At 37.7% G+C, this 25,033-nt stretch overlaps 2 protein-coding genes across 5 annotated transcripts in view; one reads left to right on the forward strand and one right to left on the reverse strand.

The window, feature by feature from the left end:
* LOC307154265 (uncharacterized protein) overlaps window positions 1–25,033 on the forward strand; it is a 217,571-nt gene that overhangs the window by 187,394 nt on the left and 5,144 nt on the right. The window lies entirely within an intron of this gene.
* LOC307151542 (sodium- and chloride-dependent GABA transporter 2-like) lies at window positions 844–15,399 on the reverse strand. Of its 4 annotated transcripts, none has more exons than XR_013819896.1 (15): window positions 15,295–15,378; window positions 15,051–15,220; window positions 14,299–14,433; window positions 12,478–12,618; window positions 9,994–10,072; window positions 9,720–9,852; window positions 9,144–9,278; window positions 7,968–8,071; window positions 6,569–6,712; window positions 4,832–4,944; window positions 4,622–4,759; window positions 3,861–3,942; window positions 3,641–3,741; window positions 3,367–3,537; window positions 844–1,697 (listed from the first exon to the last, which is right to left on the reverse strand). XR_013819896.1 is itself a non-coding variant. In XM_079859644.1 (15 exons), exons 1-15 carry the CDS (start codon window positions 15,321–15,323, stop codon window positions 1,644–1,646), a joined length of 1,710 nt encoding a protein of 569 aa, XP_079715770.1. In that variant the 5' UTR covers window positions 15,324–15,399; the 3' UTR covers window positions 844–1,643. The 4 variants fall into 4 exon arrangements, 2 of the variants coding, with proteins under 2 accessions (XP_079715770.1, XP_079715769.1); XR_013819897.1 differs by having other exon boundaries at window positions 3,861–3,963; XM_079859644.1 differs by having other exon boundaries at window positions 6,569–6,693; window positions 15,295–15,399.

Raw genomic sequence — 25,033 nt, forward strand, 5'->3', positions numbered from 1 at the left:
AACTCACTGTCCAGAACAAACGAGCGCATGCTTTGGCACCGACAGCCCAACGTGCAGGAGATGCTGTATCAAACACGGGCGCTTTACAGATATAATCCACTGAACACAATAACACCACACACACACACACACACACACACACACACACACACAGGCCATCCTCACTCTAAATATAGAGGACACACACTATCAAAACGTGCATATGGACATGCATGCATGGACACGTGCGCAGACGGCGCACATATTGACGTACACACACACACACACACACACACAGAGCCAACACTAAATTAATCCATACACAATACGAGTGCTAAAAGGCACTTCTTATCATTGTGTGGCCCATCTGTTATGTTCTGTCCCAGCATGCCTCATTCATAATAGAATACCGACAAGATTTAAGGTACATGGTTTAAAAACTCTAATCTGCTAAATGCAACTAAGAGGACCTATTATACCCTTTTATAAAGTCTTGATGTTGTTTCAGGCTCTACTAGAACAGGTTTTCCAGCTTGAATGTTGATTATTCTCCTCATATTCTCCATTGTTGCGGCTCCTCTCTTCCCAGTCTGTCAGTAACGCTCTGTTTACTTCCTGTCTCTATGAAGCCCCTCCTTCTGAAAAGCACACTGTGCTCTGATTGGTCGGCCGGAGCAGTGTGTTGTGATTGGTCGAGCATTTTGAGTGTGTTTGGGAAATGCTCCGCCCCTTTCCATAACCGCCAGTTTAACACACTACTAACTAACTCGACCAGGCCCCGCCCCTTTATTCTGCGTATTAATTATTATAATGAGGAATATTGTGACGTGTTCGTTCCCGGAAGAAACTCAAGACTACAATGGAGGCGTTTCAGGGAGTAATAACTCCAAAAAGTCCTTTTTCACCATTTTAATAGACATATGTTTACTGACAATGGCAATAAAAACAATCATGCCAATAATCAAGAAGTGTAATTATGCGAATAATCATACAAAACATAATTATGACAGAGTATCTGTGACAGAGTATTTACTTCAAATAGTTTCATATGCATAAAATAGATAAACATCAAGAACACTGAACAGATAAACAAACACTTTAACATGTTGTAGCTTCCTATTTTAGCAACAATAAATTAGATCTATAAATTGCTGAGATGATTTGAAGCAATTTTTGAAGATATGCATATCAAGAACACAAATTAAAACTATTATTAAATATCCGGTCAAAATATCCAGCGAACGTCCGCACAGTTGAACATGGACATGAAGAGAAGCTGTAAACGGCTTGTTAAACAATAGATAAATATCAAGAATGCTGAACAGATAAACAAACACTTGTTGTACTTTCATATACATATCCAGTAAATTAGATCTATACATTGCTGAGATGTATATCTTTAGTCTCCAGAACACATCATGGGTCATATTTCAACCAAAACTCAAAATGTCAAACTATCCATGAACGTCCTTATAGTTGAACATGGACATGAAGAGAAGCTTTAAACGGCTTGTTATTAAGACAAAGAGTTTCTTTTACCCTCCAGCTGCAGCGCGACACGTTACCGTCACCAAACGCTGGTTTCTGTACATCAGATCTCCTCAGTTTCACTTACACCACGTCCTTAAGTGTCTCTGTGGGCTTCTTTGTGCTGAGGTCAGAGGTCATGAGGAAGGTGCTGGCGTGTCAACTTGAGTCCGGCACAGCAGACGGAGACGCTGCACACGGGACACATGAAGAGCCTGTTATTCACCGGAGAGACTTTAGGAGGGTTATTAGACGCTCGAGACTCTCTGTCTGCGCGAGGGCTTTTATTTCCCACTTACACAAACAACTGTCATCGGTTTAACAATGAAGCTCAGCGCACAGGACTACAGAGCTATAGTGAGACTCAGGATGGGTGAAACGGCTGGAATTCGTGATTAAACGTGAATAAACATTGACTCTTTTATGAGGGAATGATCTACAGTCCCAAGAATCACTGCAAATGATGAGACATAAAGGGACCAGGCGGCAAACGGTCTCTCTTTAAAAAACCAACACGGAAGTGACATAAACTGCAGTTCATCGACTGGCCACTAGAGACCGGCTGCAGAAGAGAGTCAATCCCATAGACCCCCATGTTAAAATGCCCAACTTTACAGCAGAAAAACACATGTTTACAGCCTGGTGCAAAAAGTGTTTTGGTCTATATCGCTAATTTTGCCCTTTTTGACGACTGTGAGGGGGGTGGATATTTTTATAACTCATCCGTTTAAATGATATTAAGCCTTAAAGCTCTGCATAATTAAGGGCGTGGCCACTTGAGTGACAGGTGGATTGCCGCTGATTTCACTACTAGCTGCTACTACACTTTATCTGCTGTTTGTTAGCGTCACGTCACCTAAAGCTAATCCGCGGCCAAGATGGCGACGGCTGGCTCCGCCCACTTTGGGCTTCAAAAATGCTCTTCAGAAACACCACGGGTGACGTCACGGACACTACGCACATATTTTTTTTACAGTCTATGAAAGGGACGCAACGACTGGCCACTTGGTGGCGCTTTAAATGAAACAAACACAAAAATGGCAATAGCTACGCAACAGTCAGTCCGATTGACTTGAAAACTGGCACGCGGTGTCTTCGTCCAAGGTGACGCGATTGTCTACGACGACATTCATGTATCTCGAATAACACGACCAATAGCTATAACTCAAACAAAATGAGATATTTTCACCAAACTCGGCACACATATGTATGAGCTCATTCTCGACTGGCCTCTTGGTGGCGCTATAACATGGAAAAGACATAAAATGGCTATAACTACGTAACCCTAAGTCTGATTGGCTTGAAAATTGGCATGCGGTGTCTTTATCCAAGATGCCAAGACTGCCTTTGAGGACTTTCGCATATCTCGAAAAACATGGCCGCCGTCGACCAATGAATTTCGAGCGGTTGTCAGACGAGGGGCTCTATAAAGGGACGCAGCGACTGGCCACTTGGTGGCGCTTTAAAATTAAACAAACACAAAAACGGCTATAGCTAAGCATCAAAATAGATGGGACGACATCACCGTTCATCAGGAATTCAAGTTAAATTCTCAACTTTGGATGGAACCATTGCTAATGACTTCATCACTGAACAACCATAAAGCTCATCTGTCGAGAAAGGTTTATACCATTAAAAATTTATTTGCTGCTGCTTTTCACCTGTTGAATGTTTCCCGGTGTGTGTATGAGTGTGTGGAGCGTGCAGACGGACAGGAGACACACGAAGGACAGTGTGTGTGTGTGTGTTCACCTGTTGAAGGTTCCCTGGTGTGTGTATGAGTGTGTAGAGCGCGCAGACGGGCAGGAGAGACACCGAGGACAGTGTGAGCGTCCAGCGTGTGTGTGTGTGTGTGTTCACCTGTTGAAGGTTCCCCGGTGTGTGTATGAGTGTGTGGAGCGCGCAGACGGGCAGGAGAGACACCGAGGACAGTGTGAGCATCCAGCCCATCATCAAGGCCCATCCAGGAGCCGTCACACCGTTAGCCAGGGTCAGCGGAGACCAGAATATCAGCGAGAACACCAGCGTGCCCTGAACACACACACACACACACACACACACACACACAGAGAGTTTCTCAGAGGAGGCGGACGGTCCGTCAGCAGCAGATGTCAGTGACACACGAGATACACACGATACACACGCCGGGCGTCAGGATACGCCAGCAGAGCCTGAAGCTGCAGAGCGGCTCATAACCGATCATGGCCTCGATGTCACGACTGAAGCGATCCGCACCTGAGGACAACACAGCAACATCAGTGTGTGTGTGTGTGAGATAGAGAGAGAGAGAGAGAGAGAGAGAGAGAGAGAGAGAGAGAGAGAGAGAGAGAGAGAGAGAGAGAGTGTGTGTGTACCATAGATCCATCCGATGGCCACAGACTGACAGACGGACAGCATTATCAGACTGGTTCCACTGCAGGAGAAATGATCGTAGATCTGAAACACATACAGGCCTCCCTGATCATCAGACACAGAGAGGAACTGCCATTATAAAGCTTGGAAGAGCCAGGACATTTTTAAATATAACTCTGATTGTATTTGTCTGAAAGAAGAAATATGGACAGATGACTTTCATGATGGATAGATGCACTTTTATGATGGACAGATGCACATTTATGATGGACAGATGCACTTTTATGATGGACAGATGGATAGATGCACTTTTATGATGGACAGATGCACTTTTATGATGGACAGATGCACATTTATGATGGACAGATGCACTTTTATGATGGATAGATGCACTTTTATGATGGATAGATGCACTTTTATCATGGATAGATGCACTTTTATGATGGATATATGCACTTTTATGATGGACAGATGCACTTTTATGATGGGTAGATGCACTTTTATGATGGACAGATGCACTTTAATGATGGATATGATGCAGTTTTATGGACTTCAAAACAGAAACGGCCATTCACTGCAATTATAAAGCTTGGAAGAGCCAGGACATTTTTTAATTTAACTCTGATTGTATTCGTCTGAAAGAAGGAAGTCATATACAGCTAGGATGACTTCAGGGTGAGTAAATCATGGGCTAATTTTCATTTCTGGGTGAACTAGATCTTGGACAGAGGAAGAAAGGACAGCGAGAGTTGAGATGTCTCACCGGCGTCACCATCAGAAGCCCGAGCAGAAAACAGGCTAAACACACGAGCAGGAGCAGAATCTCCCGTCGATGACCTCTGCGAATGACCTCGGGATACAGATCCGACACCGACATCATCAGCGCCTCGAGACTGACAAACTGAACACACACATACAGCGATCAGCAGCGCCGCCACACCTGCAGCACACACACACCTGAGAGACGTCACACCTGAGTGTCCAGACCCAACATGATGATCATGAGGAAGAAACACACGGCCCACAGCTGAGGCAGAGGCATCAGGGAAACGGCCCGCGGATACGCTATAAACGCTAGTCCAGGACCTGAAAGAGAACATACACAGAAAATCTTCTCAGAACTTTAGCTAATGTTAGCAAAAGTTATGAACATATTCTTCCTGTAACGTTAATAGAACGTTTGTTCAACGTTGTCTGGTCTTTAATAATGTTCTCAAAACGTTTGTGAAAAAACATATTTTGTACAGCATTCATGGAACGATTTTCAGAACTCTTCTAGTTAGACGATCATTTAACGTTTTTTTTACGACTTGTTACTTTTGAATGTTCTCTGAATGTTCTGAAACGTTCCCATAATCTCGCTTGCAGCAGATCTGAACAGAAAAAGGTTGTTCTACTAAGTGCTTAAAGGGATACTTCACCTCTGGAAAGATGAATGTGTATTTAAATTGGGTCATTTATGTAGTAGAAATGTGAAATTATTTTTGAATTTTTTTGGAGCCTTCTAGACTGAGAAAAGTCAAAAAATATATTTTTGGTTCATGTGGATGAAAGACAACAACTCCCAGAATGCACTTACTTCGCTGCCCTAGGAGGCCACTCCCAAGCCACGCCTACCGGTTACAGAGGGCAGCTACTAGCTGACTCGAAACTGAAAAGACGCTGTTTTATCGTGAGTCTCCGTGACGAGTCTGCCCGAGATTTCGAGATCGCCCAAAATGTCCGGGATTCGGCTTTTGCGTTCTACAATCGCCATTCATCATGTTCACTGTAGCAAGCAGTATGAGACTGTGGGCCGCTGGAGAATGGCGCGAGGCCGATGGCGTGATTACTGATGAGCGACTCCTGTGAGACGCACCGGTCTCGTATATCTCTCATGGAGGAGAGGGAATTTTCTTAGAAATGCTATAATGCACATCAACCGATCACTTGTTTAGCGTTCATGTAAACACTACATTCAGATTCACCAATCGGAATGAATTCAGTTAGATTGAAACAAAAGGTGTGCATGTGAACAATGAATGGCGACTGTTAGAAAGCAAAAACTGAATGACGATCTCGACGGCCGGACATGTCCGGAAAAAAGAGGATGTATGGTAACCCCTACTACTCAGCTTTCTCCACAGAACAAGAGCCTGTTAGCTTAGCTTCCAAAAAAAGATGATCCCCCTTTGGGCGGGTTGAACACATGCAGGACAGCTCCTCCTACTGGCTGTAGTCTTTAGCCTCTGGCCAAAAAATTCTCCAATGACGCAAAATGACGATTTTTGCGTCATCAGAGGATTTTTTCCAGACAAAAAATACATAAATCTCTCGTCTCAGGGGGATATGAGGGAGGGAAGCATAGTAGTTCGAAAATACTACAGGTTTTCTACTGATACAAAGCTTAATGCTAAATGCTGAAGTATCCCTTTAAGATGCTTGACATGAAGGGGTTGAATAATTTTGAGACTGCAGAAGACATAAAAAGTTGGTATTTTCAGTTGAATTTTGGGAAACCACATTGAAACATTTGTTGCGTTGAGCCATTTCAATTACTTTTGTTTGATTTGTTCATTGCAAACAGCTGAAAGTCTGTAAATTGTGCCAATAAATCTGATTTTCATTGGGTGTTGAATAACTGATACTTGAATAATTGAATGATGATGAAACTGTATTTGCTCTCAGAGTGAATATGCATGTGTGATGCCCATCATGCATCGTGTCTGACCTGACTGCGCCACGTCTGCGATATCCACACCCTGCTCCTGCGCCATGAAGCCGAGCACCGAGAAAATGGCGAATCCTGAAACGAAACTGGTGGCACTGTTGAGGAGACACAGTCTGAAACAGTCCCTGAAACACAAACACAAAGCTGAAATACAATAATAAATAATAATAAATTCAGATACAAAAACATTTGTATCTAATGCCGCACCGGTGTCTGAAGCACGTGTGAAATCACACCAAACCTTTTGGCCGATGGAGACGTGACGAAAGTATCGAAGAGTAGCTTATCAAAAGTGCATCATTTATTCAGACACCTTCAACATTTCTCACATTATTACAGTTTATGCGCTATAGTTTAGAAAATGGTACTAAAGAGCTCAGAGTTATGAACTCAGCTGATATTTGACTGGTTTTGTCCGTCCTTCTGTTAGACTGTCTCACACATGAATTATGTTGAATATCTGTCAGCTGTTAAATTTAACTACACAATTAGATAATACCAGTTTAGCTCAACCAATCACCAAGCAATGCTTCATTGTGTTCAGTCTGTGTGTAAAAAGAGCATTAGCAATTAAAGAAAAAACACTTCAGCAAAACATGATCGGGTCAAAGTGTCCGAATCATTTTTGGTCTCAAATTTTTATACGTTTTAGTCACTGTATGAAGAATTATTGGGTATAATATGTCACAGTTCACTTTATTTTGCTCTCCTCACTTACATAAATGAACTATAGTGTCCTGCACACACTGGTAAAAAAATATCAAAAATTATATCTGGTGTCTGAATCATTTTTGGTTTGACTGTAAGTCACGGAATCACTAAGTTCTAATTGTCTGAAGAAGCCTTCTCACGGAACAGGGTTACATATGAGATGTTCCCTTTCGAGGTAACTCAACGCTTGAGTGTCCACACCGCCATACTGAACAAATGCCTGACCAACAAGGTTGAAGTACACACATATGCACAAACCCTGTTCCCACTGAACGAACTGACCCAGAAGGACTGGGGTCGAATTCATGTCCAAACTGTATGTATGTGTGCAGAAAGAAGCAGCCAGCTGCAACACAAACCTCTTTGTGTTTAGACAAACAATCAGACTGAAACAGACACGCGGCTTCTGAAGACAAAGAAGCAGGGGATTTCGTGACGTGATGCCCTTTTATGGTCTTGTTGACATGCTACGCTTTGTCACCTGACCTCTGTCAGCCAATAGGATTGGCGTGATTTCACACGTGCTTCAGACACCGGTGCATGCTAAAGGCGTTCCCAAATGCATACATGTAAATAAACATAAATTAATCATAAGACCAGGAACATGAATTAGAAAAGTACACAGAGTTGTGATTGACTTCATGTTGATGTTAAATGTGTGTGAGTTTTTGTGAGAGGAATGACGTACTTGTAACAGTCGTTGTTGAATTTATTGTAGCTTCCCAGAGCCGTGAGACTTCCCAGACCGATGCCGTACGAGAAGAAGATCTGAGTCCCTGCATCCATCCACACCTTCAGCAGAGACACACAGAACTCACTGCTTTCTCAACTTCACGTCGAGCATATTAGTAAAGATTTGACTATGACGTTTATCTCCCGTTTTACAAGCAGCCTCAAACTTGTCACAACAAGTCACTATTTAAACAAATCCTGTCCAATTGTTGCAGATTAAAAACCAAACAAAGCAGATTGTCATAAATGATTAAATGATAAATCAAATCCTGGCTGAAACTGCATGTGCTATTTATGTTGGTTGCATGTATAAACGTTTATCACAGTTTCAATTTAATGATGCTATAATGTCAAGTGAAAGTGATAACGCATACAACCTGAATATATGAGAATCTCTATTATTATTTTCATAAAAGGCTTGAAATTATTTAAAATGGTTGCATCAATCATTATAATGCAAATTATTTGGTTTTGTCCTGCATGTTGGTTACACCTCACTTGATTTAATTTGAACTAATATTAATAATACAATCTCAAACAAAACTCCTTTCCTGATTATTTTTATGCACATAACTGTTAGTAGAGATTAACTGTGTCCTATTCCATCTTCGTCTGTGTTTAGTGTGTATGTTGCTGTTTGATCATGAAAAAGCTCCAGTTCTTCTCTATTGTAGTCTTGAGTTTCTTCCGGGAACGAACAAGTCACAATATTCCTCATTATAATAATTAATGCGCAGAATAAAGGGGCGGGGCCTGGTTGAGTTAGTTAGAAGTGTGTTAAACTGGCGGTTATGGAAAGGTGCGGGACATTTCCCAAACACACTCGAAGCACTCGACCAATCACAACACACTGCTCCAGCCGACCAATCAGAGCACAGTGTGCTTTTCAGAAGGAGGGGCTTCATAGAGACAGGAAGTAAACAGAGCGTTACTGACAGACTGGGAAGAGAGGAGCCGCAACAATGGAGAATATGAGGAGAATAATCAACATTCAAGTTCTAGTAGAGCCTGAAACAACATCAAGACTTTGTAAAACGGCAGAATATGCTTCTTTAATGCATGTTGCACATATTTGTTTCTAAGCAGTGCTTGTTTCACTCTTTATCTTACACAGGAGATCATGTGACGCTACCTGTGGGTCCGTCAGCCGTGTGTGATTGGGTTTCAGGTAGTAAATAATCCCATCCACGGCACCGGGGAGCGTCACGCCACGAACCAACAGCACCAGCAGCATCACGTACGGGAAGGTAGCGGTCACATACACAACCTGCACAGCAAAACATTAAAAACACAACTCAACAATGAACTTCAACTGAAAACATACAGATTTAAATGGTTTCCACAAAAATCTGAAACTTTTTTCAACATTGATAATAATCATAAATGTTTCTTGAGCATCAAATCATCATATTAGAATGATTTCTGAAGGATCATGTGACACTGAAGACTGGAGAAAATTCAGCTTTGATCACAGGAATAAATTACACTTTACTATATATTCACATAGAAAACAGCTGATTTACATTGCAGTAATATTTCTCAATTTGTACTGTATTTTTGATAAATTAATTGTCTATCTATCTATCTAAAAAATACCTACTTGAGTTTAAACATCACAATCTATTAAAGTTATTGTATTTGTTAGTTATTGGACTCTGGCATAAGGGGCATAAAGGAGCACTATTGCATAAACGCACTACACAAACACCTTGCCGGTGGATTTGACTCCTTTCCAGACACAGAAGTAGCAGACGACCCACACCAGCATTAGACATGAGGCCAGACGGAGGTTCAGCGAGCCCAGATGATCTACACTAGCAGACAGATCCAACACCTCACGCCTAGAGAGAGAGAGAGAGAGAGAGAGAGAGAGAGAGAGAGAGAGAGAGAGAGAGAGAGAGAGAGACTCAGTACACACACTCACGCACACCATCAAACGCTTCAGACAAGGACCCGTGCACACCATCATACCAGACACTCACTCCCAAAACTCGATGACTGGAGATGTGGCGTTCTCAGAGACATCGCTGGCGTTGTGTTGCTCAAAGCCCACGCAGGAATCTAGAGAAGATTAAACACGAGATTAAACACATTATTCACAAGATTAAACACATTATACATGAGATTAAAGACATAATACACGAGATTAAACACATTATACACGAGATTAAAGACATTATACATGAGATTAAAGACATTATACACGAGATTAAAGACATTATACACAAGATTAAACACATTATACATGAGATTAAAGACATTATACACGAGATTAAAGACATTATACATGAGATTAAATACATTATACACGAGATTAAAGACATAATACACGATATTAAAGGCTCGATGGTGTTTTATGCCCCCAATGGCTCCTTAGAGGCAGCTAACCCTACCCTCAACCTTAAACCTACCCATCCCCTCGCTGCCTGGAAGGCGACGTTGGGGGCATAAAACACCAAAGACCATATTAAAGACATTATACACAAGATTAAACACATTATACACGAGATTAAAGACATAATACACGAGATTAAAGACATTATAAACAAGATTAAAGACATTATACACGAGATTAAACACATTATACATGAGATTAAAGACATTATACACGAGATTAAACACATTATACACTAGATTAAAGACATTATACACAAGATTAAACACATTATACATAAAATTAAACACATTATACACAAGATTAAACACATTATACATAAAATTAAACACATTATACACAAGATTAAACACATTATACACGAGATTAAAGACATTATACACAAGATTAAAGACATTATACATGAGATTAAACATTATACACAAGATTAAACACATTATACATAAAATTAAACACATTATACACAAGATTAAACACATTATACACGAGATTAAAGACATTATACACAAGATTAAAGACATTATACATGAGATTAAACATTATACACAAGATTAAACACATTATACATCAAATTAAACACATTATACACAAGATTAAAGACATTATAAACGAGATTAAAGACATTATACACGAGATTAAAGACATTATACATGAGATTAAACATTATACACGAGATTAAACACATTATACACGAGATTAAACACATTATACACGAGGACGCTTTTCTCACTCTATACCCTGAAGTCTCTGAAATCACTTTTGTCAGTCAAAAGAATAAATATAATGTGCTATCAATAAGCCTGTCGTGATCGGGAATATTGTGCTGATGATACAAATGATTTAATTCTATTTTGTTCAATGCCACTTACAGTGTAAGCCTAATATGTTATTTTTAAACTTGGAATTGTACATAATATAATAATAAAAATTAAAATGATATACTGTAGGCTCATATGATTTACTTTAATGTTGTGAAAATTAATAATATTGATATAGTTATTAATATAATAATTTATAAAGTTATTAATATAATATAATATAAATAATATTTATATAATTATTAATATATGTATTTATAAGACATTATATTGCAATATAACATAATATAGGCTCATATGATTTATGTTAATGGTGTGAAAAATAATAATATTTATATAATTATTAATACAAGTAATTATAATATAATGTAATATAATATATTATATTGCAATATAATATAATATAATACAGGCTCATGATTTACATCAATACTGATTTTTTTAAATATAATTATAAATAAAAGTAATTATAATATAATGTAAGATAATATATCATATTGCCATATAATATAATATAGGCTCATATGATTTACTTAATAATTAATTAATAATATTAATATACGTATTAATGTAAGTATTTATAATATAATATAATATAATATAATATAATATAATATAAAATAATATAATATAATATAATATAATATAATATAATATAATATAATATATAATGCAGTCTGATTAAACACACAAGCCTTTATTTCGTATGAATAGTCGCATCTATAATAATAGTCGTATATCTAATAGTCGTTGACTATCTTTATGTACTATAACAGTGTTTTTTTAATATTCTTTATTTTTTACTTCATCAATGTTGATTCTCTTGCTTCTCTCACCACTGAAAGCAATGGACAGCACTTTCTCTTACTGGGATGGCATGTGATTGAAATTCAAACTGCACAATTAATGCTGCAGTCTCAAATAATTGCGATTAGATAATCAAGATCATATGAGCTAATAATTCAAATTGCACAATGTGTAAAAAATCTGTTTTGTTTCGCTGTGTGAAAAAGTCTCTCCAAAACCCCGCCCTTCGAAATCAATGAGATGTTGCTCTATGGGTGGGGAATGAGTCCTGAGTGTCAAGATGTTTGGATAATGGAAATGAACTGGGCCAAATTTCTGCCTAAATCTCGGCCCGATGCGCTCATGTGAACACACAGATGATGTGAGCGCTCTCACACACTGACGGCACAGAAACCCTCAGACACAGCAGGAGCTCGAGATACGTGTGTGTAAAGTGTGTTTGTCACCTGTGTTCCAGGTGTTGTTGCAGTGCGCCCAGGGAAGCCTCGTCTGGAAGCTGTTGCACAGGTAGAAGAGCGCCCAGGCCAGAATAATGATGTAATACACACAACTGTGTAAGATCATCATCTGACTGGCGTAACCCAGACCTGCAATGACCCAACCATCCGTCCAAACACAAGCAGAGTTAAAGGGATAGTTCACCCAAAAATTAAAATTAGCCCATGATTTACTCGCCCTCAAGCCATCCTAGGTGTAAGAAAAATATCCATATTTAACACGTTACAAAGTAAAATTCTAGCTTACGGCCATACACAGTCTACTTACACTTCATTAACAGATGCACTTCAGTGATGGATAGATGCACTTTTATGATGGATAGATGCACTTTTATGAGGATAGATGCACTTTTATGATGGATAGATGCACTTTTATGATGATAGATGCACTTTTATGATGATAGATGCACTTTTATGATGGACAGATGCACTTTTATGATGGACAGATGCACTTTTATCATGATAGATGCAGTTTTATGATGGATAGATGCACTTTTATGATGGACAGATGCACTTTTATGATGGACAGATGCACTTTTATGATGGACAAATGCACTTTTATGATGGATAGATGCACTTTTATGACGGATAGATGCACTTTTATCATGGATAGATGCACTTTTATGATGGATAGATGCACTTTTATGACGGATAGATGCACTTTTATCATGATAGATGCACTTTTATGATGGATAGATGCACTTTTATGATGGACAGATGCACTTTTATGAGGATAGATGCACTTTTATCATGATAGATGCACTTTTATGATGGATAGATGCACTTTTATCATGATAGATGCACTTTTATGATGGATAGATGCACTTTTATGATGGACAGATGCACTTTTATCATGATAGATGCAGTTTTATGATGGACAGAAGCACTTTTATGATGGATAGATGCACTTTTATCATGGATAGATGCACTGATGGATAGATGCACTTTTATCATGGATAGATGCACTTTTATGATGATAGATGCACTTTTATGATGGATAGATGCACTTTTATGGCAGATAGATGCACTTTTATGATGGATAGATGCACTTTTATCATGGATAGATGCATTTTTATGACAGATAGATGCACTTTTATGATGGACAGATGCACTTTTATGATGGATAGATGCACTTTTATGATGGATAGATGCACTTTTATCATGGATAGATGCACTTTTATGATGGATAGATGCACTTTTATCATGGATAGATGCACTTTTATGATGGATAGATGCACTTTTATGATGGATAGATGCACTTTTATCATGGATAGATGCATTTTTATGACAGATAGATGCACTTTTATGATGGACAGATGCACTTTTATGATGGATAGATGCACTTTTATGATGGATAGATGCACTTTTATCATGGATAGATGCACTTTTATGATGGATATGATCCACGTTTATGGACAAAACAGAAACGGCCATTCACTGCCATTATAAAGCTTGGAAGAGCCAGGACATTTTTTTAACATAACTCTGATTGTGTTCGTCTGAAAGAAGAATGTCATATACACCTAGGATAACCTGAGGATGAGTAAATCATGGGCTAATTTTCATTTTTGGGTGAACTATCCCTTTAAAACGGCAATGCACAACCTTAAAATAAAAAGGTGCATTTACAGATAAAAACAAAACAGACGCACTTCCATCACATGCAGAAAGATTTTGGGCCTGTGTACTAGCTTTATGTAGTCATGTGACTTGAGCGCTTTACACAATACAGATTCAACTGCGCTACTTTAAACAATTCAAACATATAACCTGCAAAAAGCGGGCAGATTTTCCTCCATGCGCCGACTCCTCCCAGACTGGTGAACTGACCCAGCGCCGTCTCCAGCAGGAACAGAGGAACGCCACACACAACCAGGAATAACATGTACGGCACAAAAAACACACCTGTTCGAAAGTGTGTCATAAACAGGTAGAGGTGTAACAATACCCTCATGTCACGATTCGATACATATCACGATACTGAACTCACGATACCATATTATTGCAATACTCCAAGACATCTGATAAAAGGTTAACAAAAAATGAACTGTTGATTAAAATGCTAAATTTGGTTTTACATTGTGGGTGTAAATGAATTTGGACTTGGTGCTGGAAAACCAAAGCACAGGACAATAGAGACACCAGAATATCAATATTCATGATTCTGAAGCTGAAAATACAGAATTATTTTAGACGAATATGCTTGATCTATACATGGATAATGTAGGCCACTTTTTACTGGTAACATCAGACATTTGGCATTATCAGGACCCACAAATATCCCCCCATTCCATTATTATACATTATATTCAACATTATACATAATAGTTTAATGTAGTACTGACACTAAAACTCTGAAAACTTGATTTTTTTTTGAGTGAACAATACACAATATATATTGTCACTATCCACGATACATATTGTTGCATTTTTGCATTGCGATATATTGTTACACCCCCATAAACAAGGCATACAAGAGCATGCATAGTGTTTTGTGACTTTCACAGCGTTGAGTGTCTCACCTCCTCCGTTCTTGTAGCACAGATATGGGAATCGCCATACGTTACCCAGACCGATAATCTGCCCGGCAACAGCCAGCAGATATTCAGCTTTACTGGCCCACTGACCGCGGTCCTGGAGCTGGCCACTGCCTGACCTCTGACCCCCAGTGATGACATGGCAAGACACACACCTGTGGACAGGTCACAGAAGCAGTGTATCAGGACAGTGCAGTCTCGAATGAGACACACACTGCGTTAAACTTACATGACAACGTTGTGTGGCTGTGATTTCATGCTCTTCCGGCCACATGGACACAGTTATCAGCTGGGCTCTCGTGTGTGTGTGTGTGTGTGTGTGTGTGTGTTATCTGAGATGTTTAGGGAGGGGTGTCCCTAAATAGGCACTAATGCGAGCAGCACATTGAGCAGGAGTGGCTGCTTATAATCCCTTAAACCGACAAATGTTGACCATACAGTTCCTTTAAAACGTTCAGCATAGTTACATAGTTTATCATTTCCTCAGCAAGTACTTCCCAAATACTTACAATACCAAATAAGATTTGATCGAAACACTGTGAGTTATAGAAAAAATTTAAAATGTAAGGATGAATTGTCATTACACTGATTCAGTGCTGATTAGAAGCACCCAGAAGTAACTTGAGTTATGTAATCAGATTACTTTTTCAAGTAACTAGTAAAGTAACACATTACTTTTTCAATTTACAACAAAATATCTAAGCTACTTTTTAAAATAAGTAACGCTAGCAACTTTTTCACATGTATTGACTGATAGCTCGAAAACATTCAGTATTCCTCAAATGAATAAAAACAGTAAAATGCAATCTCAGAATTTTATGCAAAACCTTTATAATTAACAATATTAAATTACACAAATATACTTTATGTATTTAATCTCACTTTATTAACCAATGTCTTTGCTGCTGACCTTCAATTATCTAATTCAACCATACTAATAGGCAAAAATGACTTTAGATTAGATTTAGAAATAAGAGTGTTGAACTGTATCCTATTGTTCTTTAACCCAGAATGCCTGAAAGGTTTGTTTGAGCGGCGCCCTCTACTGTATAGGAGTTAATCTGCATTTCCTTCAGCCTGAGGCTTATTCACTTCACTGAAAGAGCCTTAACATTTGCCAACAAGATAACTTTTTTTTTTTTTTGTTATAAAAGAAAAACAAGCTCAGGTGAGAAAAAGTTATGCAAAAGTAATGTAACGCATTACTTTTCATAAAAAGTAATTAAGTAACGCAATTAGTTATTTTTTTGGGGAGTAACGCAATATTGTAATGCATTATTTTTAAAAGTGACTTTCCCCAACACTGATGGTAACCGAAAAAAATTAACCATACAATTCCTTCAAAACGTTCAGCATGGTTACATACTTTATAATTTCCTCAAAAAGTACTCCAAATACTTACAATACCAAATAAATAAGATCTGATTGAAACACAGTGAGTTATATATCCTTTCACAATATATCGCAATACAAAAATTTATTGTGGATAGTGACAATATGTATGGTGGATAGTTCACCCAAAATAAAAACTACTGTGTGAGAAAGAATTCAAGTTTTCAGAGTTTTAGTGTCAGTACTATATTAAACTACTATATATAATGTGGAATATAATGTATAATAATGCAATGGGGGAATATTTGTGGGCCTGATAATGGCAAATGTCTGATATTACCAGTATAAAGTGTCCTACATTAATTTAAATATATCAGTGACAGAGTTCAAGCATATTCGTCTAAAATAATTCTATATTCAGCTTCAGAATGATGAATGTGTTTATTCTGGTGTCTCTATTGTCCTGTGCTTTGGGTTTCCAGCACCAAGTCCAAGACTATTCATTTACACCCACAATGTAAAACCAAATTTAGCATTTAAATCAACAGTGCATATTTTTGTTAACCTTTTATCATTTGTCTTGGAGTATCTCAATAATAATGATTGTGAGTACAGTATCGTGATATGTATCGAATCGTGAAATGTGACCCTGGATCACGTCTCCAGTCTCGAGTCGCACGGGTTTATCTGTGGCAATAGCCAACAATACATTATATGGGTCAAAATTATCCATTTTTCTTTTATGCCAAAAATCATTAGGATATTCAGTAAAGATCATGTTCCATGAAGATATTTTGTAAATTTCCTACCGTAAATATATAAAACATGTATTTTTGTGAGTGAATGCTGCACAATCGCCAACATAAATGAACAACTTTAAAGGAGATTTTCTCAATGTTTCGATTTTTTTGCATCCTCAGATTCCAGATTTACAATAGTTGTATCTCAGCCAAATATTGTCCTATCATAACAAACCACACATCAATGGAAAGCTTATTTATTCAGCTTTCAGATGATGTATAAATCTCAATTTCAAATGACCCATATGAATGGTTTTGTGGTCCAGGGTCACATATGAGGGCATCGTTACACCCCTAATGAACTGTCATCCACTGATTCAGTGCTGATTAAAGTGGGCCACAACTAATGAGACGGTGTGTTGATTTAGCATGAGTGCAGTGCTTTCGTCTTTTCTGTCATCACTCGTCTGATATTTTACCCTGGAGAGAAACACTCGACCTCACGCCGTCACCACCTCCACCTGAGACACGCATGCAGTGACAACAGATAAACGATGTCTGGACAGATCCGTGCTAACCTGACATCACGTTTCAGAACAGTATGCAGTGAATTTTGAAGTATGGCATATTTAAACCAGCTGTGACAATATTAAACCGCCAGATGTGATTGTTTTAACAGATCTGTTTTAATCTGACACTGTGTTTCTGCACAGCTGCTTCTGACAAATCGAACATAATATTTATAATACAGAAACTCCAGCAAATATCACATGAATTCAGCAGATGCAGCCCAACTCACCTGATCCGATGCAATAAAGCCAAAAAATGTGTATAGCATTAACATAACTTAAACTAAAGTTGTGATCTGATGATTAACATTACTAGTTAATGTAGAGGATTAACTGTTTAAATGTAATGCTATACCAAGACATATCTGTCTGTCTATCTATATATAATAAGATTATTTTACAAGAAAACATAAAAATCTTACATAAAAATCTCATGTTTGTGTTACGTTTCGCGTTATGTGTTTCGTTGTAGTTAATTGTGGATATATGTATAAAACACAAACACACACACACACACACACACACACACATCTAATAATGAAGTCAAAGTCTATAACTTTGCATGTGTCATGTCTGCTCTGTATTGAGTTTTGTTTGAGTTGGGCTAGTTAGTTTTGCACTGTTTTCTGTCCTGTTTCTTGTGTTCATTGGTTGATTGATTCTCTGCACCTGTTTCTCATTCCCTTTTATGGATTATCCTGTGTATATATATATATATATATATATATAGCACGGTGTTTGTTATGTTCTTTGGTTGATCTCATCATGGTTCTTCTGGTTCTTCTTTGGTTGTTCTGTTTGTCATGTTGTTGTATCCTGATATTCTGAGAAGTGATTGTTTTCTGATGGGAAGTTCGGATCATTTTACTGACTCTCTTGTTCGATCTCGTTCATCAAATTGAACGGATTTAAATGTTTTAGCAGCCAAATTCCCTGAACACATCCACTTACGCATGATTTTCTGATATTATCTTGATATTCTGAATCAAGAAATCATTATAATGCAGTCAAAAATAATTTACAGGAAACATAAACAATTACTTTACCTTCCGAGTCTTTCGTTCATTTGTCACGTGACAGACGCGTCGTTCATGAACGACTCATCACTAAAAACCAACTGCTAGTGAATAGATCCAGCTTTTATTTAATTTGTGCCTCAACTTACTGTGACAGCATGTCACTTTTTACCAGACTATTGGATTTTTACAGCAACAAGCTCGTCACATTCCCATGGTGCACCCCTGCCGGGCCCTAACCGGCACTAGCCTGGACTCAGTAGGTCAGACAGTTTAATGAGGAAACGCTAATTACAACCAGACTGCAAAAACCGCTAATCAGGCTGGACAAACCCACTGTACAGAGGTGTAACAGTGAGCGGCGCTTAACGCTGCGAAGTGCACTTTATAGACGACGACTGTGATTTATTCTCCACAGAATCAAGCTGAAGTCTGTCATTGTTCAGCTGCACGTTTTTTCCCCTCACTATTAAGTAGATAAAAAGCAGACGTGTGTAGATTTGCGGTCAGTTTCAGAACATTATTGTTGTGATTTTTATCATAAATGCACCCACCCATTAATACACATATTTATAAATATACTGAATGTTTTGCTTGAAAGGCTTGAGCTAAAAATAAAGCAGTTAAGAAAATAAACTAGCATGTTCACAGCCTTAAAACCAAGCTCTTGTGTGGTTCAGTGACATTAATGACAGCCTGGACGAGCTTCAGACCTCAGAGCTCGTAATGCTGTTCATGGGTGTAAACTAAAAAACATAAAATAAATATTGATAACTGAGCAAAATGTTTGAGGAATACTTTCAGTTTCAGCCAACACAAAGAGTCATTAGATCCTACAGTTCATTCATTCACTCCAAGAAAAGCCCTTTATTGCCATATAAAAGAGTGATTATTGTGCCGCTGAACAATGATACTATAGTTATGATGAACAGTAAAACTGACAGTCCTGGAAATCTACAGAGATGGACGACATTATTAGGCTATTTTAACCCCAGGTTAAGTCTGTTTCACATCAGCGATTTTAAAAGGGTGTTCCCAGCAAACACAATGTTTTGCTAATGTTTTGTTATGAAAGCATTACTTCTTAATGTTCTCTGAACGTTGTTTAAAATAAAAAAAATAAAAAATTTCATGGTTATGTGAATGTTTCATAAATCATAAAGGGTTGCTGAAAACATAAGATGTTGCTGAACATTCGGAAACAAGTAGTAAAGTTTTTTTTTTTTATGTTAGACGAATGTCTAACTAAAACGTATCAGAAAAAAAAACCGTTCCATGAACGATGTAGAATATGATTGTGGCAAGCAAGAGACAATAATCTAAAAAGTGTTGCCCTCATTAAATATTCATGAGCTTTCAGTCACAACTTAAACCCAGCATGAAACTGAAGTTGATGCATGTCTGAGTGAAACGCTTCTGGAACAGGAACAAATGTAGGCGGGGCTTGATTGTGTCTGTGGGGAATTGATTGGATGGTTGTGGTTTGCTATTGGCTGATCTCATGTGAGTGACAGGTTATAGCCCCGCCCTCGTCATCAGAGAAGAGATGCTGCAAGAGGAACTTATTCTCATTCAAGATTAACAGGAACATCAATTTAACACAATAATGATGTGCACATAGAAATAATTTACAATAAACACTGCAATATTCCATAAAAAAACAAGTTTTCAATTTAGGGCGTCAATTTAGTCCGCACCAAAGTTCATGTTTTGATGCATTTGATACATTCTGTAAGTGTTGGTTTGGTTTCACTTTGCAGTTATGCGAGCGCACTAAAGAACTTTACATACACACTTGCGTCGTGTCGTCATCATCTCTGTGGGCTGCATCTTGACATTGATTGGTTTGTAAACGGACGTGCGTCTGACGTCAGCGTGTTGTCAGTTCGGCGGGAAACTTTGACAAGAATGAATGAACAGACTCATATCGTTGCCACTTTACTGTTATTATTACGGCATTACTCCCTGCAGCTCCAGCTATACTCCAGGAGAGTTCACATTCGCCAAATCAACGTCCTCGTTGTGCGAACATTTGATCATCGCCGGCAGGAAAAGAGGAGGAGAAGAGCGAGCAATCCTGCGGGAACATCCAGAACATCCCGTAAATGTTCTGAAAGTCCGAACCATACAGAGAATGCTTTCACACTAGAAACGAACCAAACCTTTGTTCAGTTTGATCCGGACCGAGACTACCTCTTTACGTCTGACCAAATGTCGTCTGTTTGATCCGGACCGTGGTCATGGGGAGGTTTCACACCTGTAATCTTGATTCGGATCAAACTGAAAATCAGAAAATCTGGACTAAACAAGGTAGGTGTGAAAGGGCCCTTAGAGTTGAACCTTGACTAACTGGGGCTCAGGTCAGACTGGCTAAACCCACCGTCTGCTAGCTGTCTCACATCACGAAGCCGGATAAATCCCAACACATAGAGACTCTTTCACCAAGATATCATCACATAGAGACTGTGGGCCCTATCTTACACCCGGCGCAAGGTGTTTTTTGCTAGTTTCAGCCCAACGCAGTTATCATTTTTACGTCCTGACCAACTGAAACCATTGGTTTCACTGGTTTTCAAAGGTCCTTATATTTCATGGGGACTTTAAGGGACAGAGAGAAGGTGGAAAAGGGTCAGTAAAAACTAATGGGCCACAAAAACAATCTCAGAGAATTTTTTTTTTATATGATATGAAAAACTCCTCGGCCATATGCAGAATACATTACATTAGCCAGCCAAAGCCAAGCTGTATCAGCAGTCTGGATAGAAACCAACGCGAGAGGATAAAACGCCGTCAGAAGAAACAGAGATTACATCACTCTATGGCAAACCACACACGACAGCCCAATGCAAACATGTAACTCGCCATATGGGATCCATTCAGTCTAAAGACTCAAACTCAATGTGAAAGATCGTTTAAACATCCATACGGTCACGTTTAGGGCTGGGCGATGTGACGGAAGAGAAACTAATTACGTTTCACCTATTTAACTTAAAAACATCATACAGATGTCAGTTATTATGTCACACACTAATGCTGTTGGATTCTCTTCACGGAGATTCACTCGAAGAAAAGACAGAAAAACCATTACAGCAAAAGAGAAACGTCTGCAGTTCGTCACCCTGTTGAGATCAGAGACACTAATATACCGTATTATTGTCTAACCAGTATAGCTATTAGCTTTGGGTTCCTGTGAGTTACTACATGTGTTTATGTTATAAATCTACAGTCTGTGGAAGATTTGGAAAACCCCTCATTTCTGTGGTTTCTGCTGGAAAAATATCATCCTGAAATCGTTTCCCTCGAAAGACGGTAGTCAAGATGAAACCGCATCAGCAATTTATTACTCATAATGACACAGGGAATTACAGCAGGACTCCATTAGATACCATAAAGTTATTAGGTTTAGATGAACGGGTTTTGAAGGCAAACAGTTATTATTATTTTAGATGCACTAATGAATTATTCTCAATAAGACCAGTTATTGTATTATAGTTTCATTGACATACTGTTATAGTTTATTATAGTTTCATTAATATTTCGAATTAGTTTTCATTTTTATACTTTCAGTTTTCAATTAAATTTTAGTTAACGTTTTAGAAATTTTGTTGTGCATTTTGTAAATCAGCTTAAATAATTTTTTTTTAATATTTATATAAATATATAATTTGTGTACATATATATATATATATATATATATATATATATAATTTGTATATATAATATAAATGTACACAAAGTGCCCAAAATATATATATATATTGTAAATTTTATGTTTATTGTATTTTATATTTAGTTTTAGTAGTTTCAGTTAAGTATCACTGAGATACTACTATAATTTTCATTAATATTTTGATTTCATTTTATTTTTAAATTTTCCTTTTTCAATTTATTTTTAGTTAAAGTTTTATCAATTTTGCTCTGCCTTTTGTCATTTTTGAAATATGCTTTTATAATTTGAAATTAGCTGAAATAAAGATTACATTTTTTAATAATTAAGTGTATATTTTAATATTTGTATAAATTTTATTTTGGCCAATGTTTATTTTATTTAATGTAGCTTATAATTGCAAATGTTTTTTGTTTTTGTTTTAGTTACTATAATAACCCTATAAAGTCAGTTTAAAAGGTAGATCGGTCTCATTTGTAACCACAAACGTAAGACTGATGAGCTCAAACTGACTGCTTGTTGGTCAAAGTTAAAGCAACTGACCACAGGTCAGTTCTGTTTAAAGCTCAGAGCTGTATTGAAACACAAGCATCCACACAGGAAACATAAATATTCTGAAACGTCCCCTTTACTGTATGTACTGTACATCAGAGAGACAGAAACGCTGAGTCTGCGGAAGGAAGACTGAGGATTCAGCAGCTGAAGAGTCACATGCTTACATTTACATTTGATGCACATTTATGCATTTGGCTGAAACTTTTGTTCAATGCATTCAAGTTGTACATAAAACACTTGTTTTTACTGTGTTATGCTAGAGTAAAATCTGCTTGAAATTTCCAACATATCATAAATTAGCATCAGCTATGAAACCCTCATCCAACAAGCCCCAGTTCTGATTTATTAATGCCATAAACTGCATGTCAATGTGTTTGCTTTTATTTATGTGCTGGTGTTTCTTAACACTGAGCTCAACATGTAAAGTTTTCACTTGCCTAAATGCGTATGAATTCAGAAATGTTTGTGTTCATGACATGAATAACAGCGTTTCAGAGATTGCGGAAAACTATCAAATTATTCTGTAATTCTTTAAAGTGCACTATTATGCTATTTTAAATGTTCCTAATGTTGTTTTTGCATCTCCTATTACAGATTCACAAGCATCAAAGGTCAAAAACACTTTTATTCTCTCATAACATACATTGCACATCAACACATTTCTCAAAGAGTCTAAAACGACTCGTTTGAAGATTCAGTCTCTCTAAACCCCGCCTTTCTGAGAGATGCTTGGCTCTGATTGGCCAAATGGCTCAGTCTGCTGTGATTGGTCGACTGAAGGCTTCCTCAGTGCTCAGCGATTGTACACACTGTAAAGAAGACAGTAATGAAGCATCAATTTTACCATTCGTTCTTTTAGGAGACAATAACTTTATTTATTTAAGTTAACTATAAAATTTTCCTGTAGCTCAAGGAAAGTAGAGCGTTGGCTCTTGCAACGCCAAGGTCATGGGTTTGATTCCCAGGGAAAGCAAGAATTGATAAGAATGTAAATGTGTTCCTTGAAATGCAATGCAAGTCGCTTTGGATAAAAGTGTCTGCCAAATGCCTAAATGTAAATGTAAATGTAATTTATCTGCACTTTGATCTGTGAAACTTTGCAGAGCTTTTACATTCACAAACAGCTCTATTACACTCTGCATGAAAGGGAATATCTGAAAAAGCATAATAGAGGCACTTTAATAGTTTTGCCAACAGCTGATCACATGCACATAATAAAAACATTGAGCATCTTTGACAGAAGAACAGCCGAACTATGCAATGCATATAGGTCACACTCAATAACAGCGACGAGAAATTACAAGACAACAAATAAATAATTCAGTCTATGGAAGCTTGTTTTCCACCACATAATTAAAAATGTAAAAAGTAATTGTGTCTCACAGTTCTGACTTTTTTTTTCTTCTCTTAGTTGCAGGTTTTATAATGCGAGATATAAAGTTTCAATTATCTTTTTTTAATTGAGACTTTATTTCTCACAATGGCGAGTTTATATCTTGTAATTCTGACAACATTTTTAGCAATTGTGAGATAAAAATGCGCAATTCTGAAAAGAAAAATAAGATCTGTGAGATATAAATTCTAAATTCTTGGAGAAATGGAATTCTTTGGAGAAATAAAGTCAGAATTGTGAGATAAAAAGTTGTAATTACCTTTTTTATTAGTAATTCCATGTTGGAAACAAGCGTTCATACACTTCTCCTCAACAACACGCTTGATTTGGGATATCATTGATTCAATCCAAAGTTGTGAATTTAACTTAAACATTTGTGAATAAAGCAGTGTTTCCATCTCGTGTTCGAGAGAAGAAAATCATCTCTTCCTGGTGCAGAATATCAGTAATAAAACTGTGAGTTTCTGCAATCTTTCTCTTTCTCCCTCCATCATAAACGAGTGTGTCTCGAGCGTCAGACGAAACAAGTCAAGTCAAGTCAAGTCATCTTCATTTATATAGCGCTTTTAACAACGTAGATTGTTTCAAAGCAGCTTCACAGAGATAAGCGTATAGAGATTACGAGAGTAACAGAGATTGTTTTGGCTTTATAGCAGAGTTAAGTTATTTTCCCAGCTAAGGTTAGTTTTGATTGAT

Source organism: Squalius cephalus, assembly GCF_949319135.1.
Source record: "Squalius cephalus genome assembly, chromosome: 2".
NCBI lineage: Eukaryota > Metazoa > Chordata > Actinopteri > Cypriniformes > Leuciscidae > Squalius > Squalius cephalus.

Bases quoted from the DNA above. Each gene is read 5' to 3' on its own strand.
- LOC307151542 (XM_079859643.1), bottom strand. From the start codon at position 15,323: ATGAAATCACAGCCACACAACGTTGTCAT. The intron at 10,073-12,477 runs GTGACAAACACA...AATCTTCTCTAG, and splicing joins CAACAACACCTGGAACACAG to ATTCCTGCGTGGGCTTTGAG. The intron at 3,964-4,621 runs GTGAGACATCTC...TCTGATGATCAG, and splicing joins GGCTTCTGATGGTGACGCCG to GGAGGCCTGTATGTGTTTCA.